Here is a 10802-nt window from a genome sequence, read left to right as displayed (position 1 = left end):
GATGTGTCGATCTGGAGAAACTTGTAAAGCAACTTTATAAGCTGAACTTGAGGTACTTTCTGCTGTGCTTTCTAACAATACTAGTCGTACGTTTCTGGGACAAAATATTAGTCTTATAGTAACAAAAGTCGTCGGTTTCTATATGGGAAGTCAAATAACCCATTGTTGTGTTTGTAGTCGTTAAACATTAATGTCAACTCTTCATGGTTAATATGAAAGTTACATATGATTCGTGAAGCCCGATCTCGTGTAATTAAGCAACTGGCGGTTGAGATTACATGTGGATTAATTCGTGCAATTAATCATTTTGATCTATAATTCATGAGTTATTTTATTTTAAAGTTATTATGTAGAATATACCATTTATATCACTTAATTAGATGTACGTAACATTTGATTTGTAATATTTAAAATTTAAAATTTATCTTTAAAATTTAATTATGTCATATAAACACTTTATTAAGTATCTTTTATAGCTATATTGGATAGTAAAATTTTACATAATATATATCCTAATTCTCCTCCTAATAAATGAACGAGTGTGTATCAATAAATAAAAATTTTACTCATCATTATCACACCATATATTATATAATTTTTTTATTTTTTTTTCTTACTAAATATGTAATGTAAAAATGATGAATAGAAAATTTTAATTAGTTTAAAAAGAATAAAATTAAATTTATTTAAAATATAAAAATAAATATAATACGTGATATGTTAGAATGGTAACTAAGAGCATCCCCGTCTGTTTCCCCAAAGCACTATATTTCCCATAATTTGGGGTTTATTTTGAGGTTTTGATCAAAATGTCCCCTACATCCGGATCCCTATTTTAGGGAAAAGGTTTAGGGACTAAACAATAAGTCCCTATATTTGAGGACTTACTATTCATTCCCTAAATTATTTTTATCAATATTTTATTCTAATATATCAAATAAATAATTTTTCAATCATCTACACTTTCTCTCATACTCATATTTATTATAGTTTTAAATAATAGTTTTAAAAGTAATTTAATTAATTAAGAAAATAAGAAAAAAATTAATTTTAAAAATATTCTTATATTCACAAAAAAATAATTTAAATTTTTGTTTAAAATATTCACTAGAGTAATAGTTCAAAAAACAAGAAAAAATATTGAGTAGTTAAATTTGTAAATAGAAGTGAAAGAAAAAAGTAATAAAAAAGAATAAAAAAATATTATTTAATAGAATAGAGATAAGAATGGGGAATGAGATGTAGGAGGTTTTTGAAAGATGAATAAAATTTAGGAAAAAATTTGAAGAAATGTAATTTTAAATTAAATTATAGGGATGAAGATAAGAAATAGGATGTGAATGCTATAATAAAGGTAATCAATAAATAGCAACAATTTGTATTGTAATTTAAAAAAATAGCCCTATTAAAAGGGTAAAGAAACGTCATCATTTTCCGCAATTTAAGGATGCGAGGACCCGTTCCTTGCCACAAAACAGCACCAAACATAACGGAACAGCCAAATGCCCTGCTCGATCTCCCTCTCTCTCTCTCTCTCTCTCTCTCTCTCTCTCTCTGTGTCGTGGCACGTGCTCTCGCGTTCCTGGCTAGCTCATCAAGGTTCTCCATGCATGCATTAATGGAGGATCTAAAACTACGTCTCACATCCAATCATGTAGAGTCTCCGGCGAGATCTTCAGGTACGCCTCCTCCACTTGCGACGCCCCGCCACTCGTCCCTCGTCCAACCATCCCAGAAAAAGAAGCGCAAGACTAAAGCACTCAGAGTCTTTCGCTCTGTCTTCCGAACTTTCCCGATCATAGCGCCAACGACATGCAAGATGGGGTCGATCCCGCTCGGTATACCGGACTCTCATCACACCAGCAGCGGCACCCGAGTCACCGGCACCCTGTACGGATACCGTAAAGGACGTGTAAGCCTGTCCGTGCAGGAAACCCCGAGGTGTCTTCCCACGTTGGTGGTTGAGCTAGCCATGCAGACAAACGTGTTACAAAAGGAGATGAGCTTGGGGATGGTCAGGATTGCTCTTGAATGCGAGAAGAGATCTGACAAGGACAAGACGAGGCTCTTGGACGAGATCTTGTGGACATTGTATTGCAATGGGAAAAAGAGTGGCTATGGGGTTAAGAGAGAGGCTACGGAGGAGGATTTGAATGTAATGGAGCTCCTCAAGCCCGTGTCAATGGGTGCCGGTGTTCTACCTGGGAATTCTGAGGTCGAAGGGCCGGACGGCGAGCTCGCATACATGCGTTCCTATTTCGAACACGTCGTGGGTTCCAAGGATTCCGAGACACTGTACATGTTGAGCCCGGACGGGAACAATGGACCTGAGCTTAGTATTTTCTTTGTGAGGATTTGACCATTAAGTTAACGTTCAAGGTTGATTGATTAATATATATGAGTTACAGAGAGCTAACTATACTTGAAGTGATCATGATCGATCATCATGCATGCGTGCCTCTTACAATGAGAAAAGTTGATGGATCAGGCCGCAAGAGCTAGCTAGCAATCAGACAAGGGTTTTGCTATGTATAAGCAAACTCACATACTAATCTATATATCAATATTAATTTTTTCATATTTAAAATTTAAATTATTGATAAAATTTACTTTTTAACCAATCACATTATATTAATACATATGTTAGTGGACAATTACACTTACAACTAAATTTTTTTCATCAGACAAAAAGGTACGTCGTTGGAAATTTGGACACACGTACGTACGGAAACGTGAACGAATGAAAAGATATATACGAACTGTGACCATGTATGCCCTTTTATTGCTTAATCTCATGTATTCATATAAAATAGTTTCTTTTTGTAAAATAGTTTATTTTCTTCACTAGTATTAATTAATGTGAGTTTAACTGATCATGATAATATTGAAAACATTAATAGTTATATCGAACCTGTCCATCTACATTAACCCTGCCTGTTAATTATCAACGAGTTGTTTCTTGATTATTATAATTATATAATTTCTCCTTAATTCATCATTACGGACGTATAGGAATAGTGGTACAGATTTGGGGACGCATGCCATTCTTCTAATTATTAGTAGGTGTGTTGTTGTCGTCCCATAATCCTATATATGCAGCAGCTTATATAAGGCCAGCCTATAGTATTAGGGTGAGACTTTGTGCCGCCTCATTAAGTCCATGTTTGAAATTGCGGTAGAAAATATTATTTTTAATTTAAAACTTATAACTTAGAACTTAACGTAATAAGCTTTACTATTAAAAAGCTATTTATTATTTGAGATCCGTATGTCTATAGCACTTTTAAGCATACTAATTTGTTTGGAAACAATTTTTAAAAGTATTTTTTGACATAAAAATGACATAAAAGTGCATATACTTGATAAAAATAAAATATTATAATAAAATAATAATAATAATAATAATAGTCTAATAGATTCTTCAATAATTATAATGAAAAATAAAATTTCTTCAACGATACATAAGTGATAAGAGAAGAATAAAAAATATTGATGGGCAAAGTCTTGAATAGATTATATGGGAATAATAAAAAATATAGATTCGCAAAATTGTCATTGTGCTAAAATGATGGGGGTCACTTCGTAATGTACATAGCACGATAAAATAGAAATTATTTTTTCTAAAGTGCTTTTGACAAAAAGCACCACTTTGGTATTTTTGTTGAAACGTAATTTTTTGTTTTTTCTTAATTTAGAAGTACTTTAATATAAAATTACCAAATAGATAAATTTTATCATATAAGCACTTTATACCGTTCTACCGCACTTTTTAGATCTCCTACCGCAATCCCAAACAGGTCCTAAATTTCCTTCCTGGCTAGAGTTTAATTATGTGGAGCTAGCTAGCCATATGGCCAGGCACTAGAAGAAATTTGAATTTTTAAGATGAAAAACTAAAATTTTTATCTCAAAAAACCCTAAAAAACTTTTTGAGACGAAATTGTGCTAGACAGTTCAAATGCAATCTAATTTGTTCGAACAGATTTGAGCTTTTGCTGTGAAAAAGTTGCATCCTAGCTAATACCCATTCGAACAAGATGAATTTTGTTTGAACGTTGCATACTATATTGTTTGAAAATTTGAAAGTTATTAGTTATATTGTTCGAATGCTTATGGTTATAATATTGAGCTCTTAGTTTACGCTCGAATGGTTTCACCTTATTCATTTGAATGTTTAATTTACTTTCGAACCCTTATATTTGCATTTAAATGATGTGAGTTGCTCGAACAATATTTACATTGAACATTCAAATGTTTTTTTAATATATAAAAATAAGATCCCATAAATACAAATGAAACTCGAAATACAATAATTATTAAGAAATACATGCAAGATCATCACATTTGTTCAAATGCTCCATTAAAAAAAAAAAAAAATTGTTTTTGCATACAATGAAAATAAACCGCAATTAATTCTAAGAGAATTCCTTATCATTCCCTACATTTGCTTTAACACTAATTATTGTTGGGTCAACAACTCGATCCGGCGCCTAGTGCAATTCATCCGGACTTGCTCTTGAATCTCTTGGACCAAATATTTCAACCCAATTAATTGCAATCTTTTTTTCATTAGATATGATAAATTTCATTCCCAAAATATAACGTTCAAACTTTATTATATCTAAAATCTTACATCTTTTGCAAAAATCACATACTATTTCCGAACTACACCATAATATTGGCCCACAAAATGTTTCCAATTAAGAACAAAACATACGAAATATACACGTCAAACCAACACCAAGCATTCAAGATTTTTAGTAAATAAAATTAAATAAATAACAATGTAAGGTACCAAAAGAACAAAAACAATATTTATACTAGTGAAGGACAAGCTTTAATTATATATTTCTAGAAAATTGACACAAGAATGTAATCTATATACACATACCAAACTAAAGAAATTAAGTTAGTTTCAAGCACGCTAAGCATCCCTTACAAGAACAAAAAAGAGAAACATTCGTAGAGTATAGAAAAAATGCATATTAATCAAATTAAAATAATAATAATAATAATATATCCCATTCGTTTGAAAGAAAAAATGATTCCTCTCCTTCTCTATTTCAAAATATACACATCATGCCTACGTACACTAACCATTCAGAATTTGTAGCAAATAATAGTATAACAATAAATAAAAATGTGAGGTACCGAAAAACAAAAAATAATATATATAGTGAAAAACAAGCTTTCATATATTTCACGAAAATTGAAAACAAAAATGACATTATGTAAACATACCTTAAATACAAACTAAAGAAAGTGAGTTTCGAGTACCAAACATTTCTTATAAGAACAAACAAGAGAAATATTAGTAGAGTATAGAAAAAATGCATATTCAAATTACAAAAAAAAAAATCCCGGCCATTTCTTTGAAAGAAGAAGTGATTCCTCTCATTCCCGACTTCACAAGAACACAACCCAAAATCTTCGCATATTTGGTATGCTAGCCTCTATCTCTCTAAGCTGCAAAATTTCCAAGACATCATGCATGCATAAAGTCTAGGGCACTTTATCTTTGTTTAGGTCATCGTGGACTGTTCAAACAAAGTAAAATATGTTTGAACGGGTAAAATTGGAAAAAGAAAAAATAGCACGTTCTAAATTATTCTAGTAAGATCTCACTGAAATTTGACCACTCGAACATGCATTCGAACAGAAGTACCAGACTCTATTCGAAGGGAAACTATTCTAGTTTAAGCGGATACTATTGTAGTTCTAACAAAATTGGTAAACTAAGAAAAGAGATCCCACATTCAAATTCTCGAAAAATATTTTTGGTGCCATTCAAACAAAATTAGCACCATTCGAACAGATATAGTAACAATCAATCACTTTTAAGAACGATTGATTTCATCCTTAAATATTACCCTTTATACGATAAATTATTGTTTGAATGGTACTTACAATTCTGGTTGTTTTAGGGACAAATTTTGGATTTCATCCCTAAAAGTCAAAAAAAATGTTTTGTCCCAAAACAATTTTTTCCAAAAAGTCAAATTTGTTGTAATGAGGTAATATTGTACCAAAACAGTTTATAATTTATTACACACTAGGTGTCGAGGTGACAAGTACAATGCAAGCACGACGCATTTAATCTCATACATATAACCAAACTCACTGATCTCATAGTTCTAAGCACCTACACGGAGTTTTCCCTACACCAAATTCGAGAGTGATTGGTCTAACGAGACATGAGCCACATATGCAAATCTCGATATCAAATATTTTGGCGAAATTTGATTGTAAGATATTTATTTTTGGGAATCTAATTTACAAGATACTTACACTTTATGATTGTACATGAGGCAGATTCTTGTTTATATATGTCCATCAATTTTCAATGCACGTGCCTTCTATTTATCTTTCAACCCGATTTATATGGTTTTTATATTCATTATCAACAAGTGGTCGTGCATATATGGAAGAAGAAACAAGTTCGCTCTAGATCATGTCGTCTATCTAGCATGGTACTCTAATGTCATCTGCGAAATTCTAGTTTCCACTATTAAATATTCTCAATGGCAACTCCAATAAAGACTGCTTAAGTGTGTAAAAAACATATTTTGCTTGATGTCATAGAAAGTAACTAAAATAGAATTTGAGTGAGACTATATTTTCGAATGAATAATTATCATGTGCTCAACTCACTATAAGAAAAAGGATTATTTGCGGCTATTTTTATTTCCGGCAATAGAATTATGGTCACAAAAAGCCTATTTTTAAACTTTGATAAAATTTTCTTGTCAATTAGAAAAGTAGCTGCAAAAAGCACTTTTAGTTTGGCCTTTGGTGATTTGTTGATAGCAATTTCCCACAACTTTTGCCACATTAGAACAACCTAGGTTGCTTCTGAACATAGTCCAGCATCCCTCTCCATGCTTCTTGACAAAGTCTACCAAAATTGCAACTTCAGTATATGTTTAGGGTCCTACTTTTAAAGATAAAGATAAAAAAAAAAATATCGATGAGAGAGGGTTAGTGGTTTCTTTTTTCCCTTTTCCTTCTAACTTTTTCTTCTTCTTGCCATTTTTGAAACAAGGTTGCTTATGATTATTGGTTTTGTTAATTTCGTAAATATTTATATATATGAAGAAGATAACCATTGGTTAGTTAAAGAGGATTATATGAGCCGTTCTACATGGTTATTCTACAAATTTGGTATGACTAGATATCCTATTTCAAACTTTCTGTACGTATATTTTCACATCGCAACAGAAAAATAAACGTGCTTCCTGAGTGTGTGTGTAGCCTCTAATTACAATACAAGGATCAAAAAAATAAAAGTGATATACTTCGTTGTTGTATAGAATGTAGAGATTTCTTTAAGAGGATTTGGATAGAACTTCTTAGCATGAGGTTTATATATGGATATGTAGGTTGAAGACTCCAATTGCAGTTATCCGATGGATATATAGTACACTAACTGTTGACACAATCCACCTTAGACAAATCCCATGGTCCAAGTTTGGTGGATGTGGATACTCTGTATAAAGTTTCTGCGTCATGTATGCTTGATTCTTTCTTTTTAAATATTTTTATTCGTTTCATTTGATTGCTGAGGTTGGTAAATTGCTCATTCAGTGATTCCCCCCCCCCCCCCTCTGTGAAGAAATTTGTTGCTACATTGTTAAAAAATCTGATTAGAAAATCTGCATGCATAGTTGGTATAGAGAACATGTACGAGAAAAATCAACAACATTGTTGAATACTTATACTTTGATTTATTGCATTTTACATTCTGTCTGGTTGGTTGTGCATGCTAGCTAGCTTGTGTTTGATGACATCTCTAAAACCTCATGACCTAGTTTTTGTTCTTGTTTCTCACAGGATTGAATCAAGATATCAAGAAATAGAGCAAAAACATTTCAGAAGCTGTAAAAAATTGATGGAAAAGCTAGCTAAACCCATATAGAAAAACTTTCACTTGTAAATTTATATTCCATTGTGATATGTTAGATGGTTTTATGTAAAACTTAAAATAATGGCAGTATAGTGGTTAAGCTTTAAATATGTACTCTGAGTTTATATGAATGATGTTTTAAGCAAAAACTGAATTTCTCCAAATATAGTAACTTTTGGTTTATTAACTTGCTTTGTTTCTTAACAAGTAAGTACCTTTAAAATTCAGGGAAAAACAACGTATGAACCAAAAAACACAGGGTCAAGTTTCAAACATTTTTGGCAACAATAAACCCCAATTAATTCCAAGAGAATTCCTTATCATTCCCTACATTTGCTTTAACACTTATTATTGTTGGGTCAACAACTCGATCCGGCACCTAGTGCAATTCATCCGGACTTGGTTTTGAATCTCTTAGACCAAATATTTCAACCCAATTAATTGCAATCTTTTTTTCATTAGATATGATAAATTTCATTCCCAAAATATAACGTTCAAACTTTATTATATCTAAAATCTTACATATTTTGCAAAAATCACGTACTATTTCCGAACCACACCATAATCTTGGCCCACAAAATGTTTCCAACTAAGAACAAAACATACGAAATATACACATCAAACCAACACCAAGCATTCAAGATTTTTAGTAAATAAAATTAAATAAATAACAATGTAAGGTGCCAAGAAAAACAAAAACAATATTTATAGCGAAGGACAATCTTTTATATATTTCTAGAAAATTGACAACAAGAATATTGTAATCTATATACACATACCAAACTAAAGAAATTAAGTTAGTTTCAAGCACGCTAAGCATCCCTTAGAGCATTCTCATCCGAATCTCCGTCCTCATCCATATAATTTAACTCAAAATCACATTTCCTCAAATTTATCTCTAAATTTTATTCATCTTCTAAAAACCTCCTACATCTCATTCTCCATCCCTATCTCTATTCTATTAAATAATATTTCTCTATTCTTTTTTATTTTTTATTTTTTTTCTCTCTTCTATTTACAATTTTAACTACTAACTCTTTTGTCTTATTATCTTTTTTTCAAATATCACTTTCTATTAAATATTTATACGGTTTTGACTATCCAATATAGTATTTTTTTAAACCGAAAATCATATTATAAAAATAGTAATTTTTTTTTTAATTAGTGCATTTTCTAAAGTGATGGCCAAATTTTTTTATTTAGTACTATTTATCCGTTTTTCTAATGTTAATACCTAGTCACATATTGAATATTAAATTTCCACTCATTTAATATTAACGTGCGATACTATTCTTTGTCATTTCTACAACGGTAATATTTTTTATCTTTTTTCTAATAGTAACATTTTTTATCTTTTCTCCAACGGTAACTTTTTTTATCTTCTTTCAAACGGTAACATTTTTTTTTCTATATGTAACGGTAACTTTTTCCTCCATAAATACGCATATTGCTAACATTCACATTCTCACAAACTCTACTTTTATTCGATCTATAGAAGCGAAATTTAATAGTCTCCCCTGATCTCCCACTTCTTTCATCAAATAGCTCGTACATTCTTTTGCAAAATGTTGACATACGTATCTTCTGAAGATGATAGCGATGTTGTTCTTAATGAGGAGGCCGATGGACAGTCATCGAGGCATCATGACAATTGCCAACGTTGCAAGTTTATTCGGCGTGATCATATTCAGGGGCACGAGTGCCTATTTCATGATTATTTTACAGAAAATCTAGTATATCCCTCGAATCTATTTCGAAGGAAATTTCGGATGAGCCGTCCCCTATTTCTCCGTAGTCTAAATGAGGTAGAGTCTTACGAGCCGTACTTCGTCCAGAGAAGAGATAATGCCAGAAGACTCGGTTTATCTTATATGCAACAGATAACTGCAGCACTTAGAATGATGGCGTATGGGGTTACTGGAGATTTTATGGATGAATACATACGTATTGGTGAAAGAACCGCAATGGAGAGCCTCAAAAAATTTTCTGAGACAATAGTAAGTATTTTTTCAGATGAATATCTGCAGTCTACAAATGCTAATGATATTATCCGATTGCTTGCTGTTGCTGAACAACGAGGATTTCCTGGTATGCTGGGAAGCATTGACTGCATGCATTGGAAGTGGAAAAATTGTCCTGCAGCCTGAAAAGGTATGTACTCTGGCCACATCCGTGAACCTACTATTATTTTAGAAACAGTTACTTCATATGATCTTTGGATATGGCATGCATTTTTTTGTATGCCCGGTTCACATAACGACATTAATGTCCTATAGAGATCTTTTATTTTTACCGAACTTGCTCAAGGGGGTGCTCCTCCAGTCAATTATACAATCAATGACAACAACTACACTATGGGGTACTACCTTGCGGACGGTACTTATCCCAAGTGGTGAACTTTTGTGAAGACAATTCTATCACCAAGAGGGAATAAGAAGAAAAATTTTGTGAAAACACAAGAATCCGCAAGAAAAGATGTCAAGCGTGCATTCGGGGTACTTCAACAACGATTTGCTATCATTCGTGGACCTTCTCGAATGTTCAAAGTGAAGGATCTAACAAATATAATGAAAGCATGTGTTATTCTACATAATATGATCAGTGAAGACGAGCGTGATGATTGTGACAGTTTGAATATTGAGTATGATCAACTTGATGTTGATCTTCCGGAATTGTCGCGCAATCATACAACTGAACTTACGGACTTCATCCAGCGTCATCATCATATTAGAGACAGCTCGGCACATCATCAACTTCAAGAAGATCTAATTGAACATCAATGGCTATTATATTCCCAACATTAGTCGGGGTTGTGTTATATTCTATTATTTCCTTCATGTTATTTTAAATTATATTTGAGTTAATCTGCTTTGTATTTGTAATTCCTTAATTTTAGTAG

General features: G+C 32.0%; 1 protein-coding gene across 1 annotated transcript; it reads left to right on the top strand.

Moving 5' to 3' along the window:
• Positions 1-1518: 1518 nt before the first annotated feature.
• Positions 1519-2434, top strand: LOC122305758 (protein MIZU-KUSSEI 1-like). The gene has a single exon (XM_043118312.1). It carries the CDS (start codon positions 1607-1609, stop codon positions 2357-2359), a length of 753 nt encoding a protein of 250 aa, XP_042974246.1. The 5' UTR covers positions 1519-1606; the 3' UTR covers positions 2360-2434.
• The last annotated feature ends 8368 nt before the right edge of the window (positions 2435-10802 follow it).

Source organism: Carya illinoinensis, chromosome 3, assembly GCF_018687715.1.
Source record: "Carya illinoinensis cultivar Pawnee chromosome 3, C.illinoinensisPawnee_v1, whole genome shotgun sequence".
Classification (NCBI taxonomy): Eukaryota; Viridiplantae; Streptophyta; class Magnoliopsida; order Fagales; family Juglandaceae; genus Carya; species Carya illinoinensis.
The sequence above is the reverse complement of the archived record's forward strand: the minus strand, read 5'-3'. Positions and strand labels throughout refer to the sequence as shown.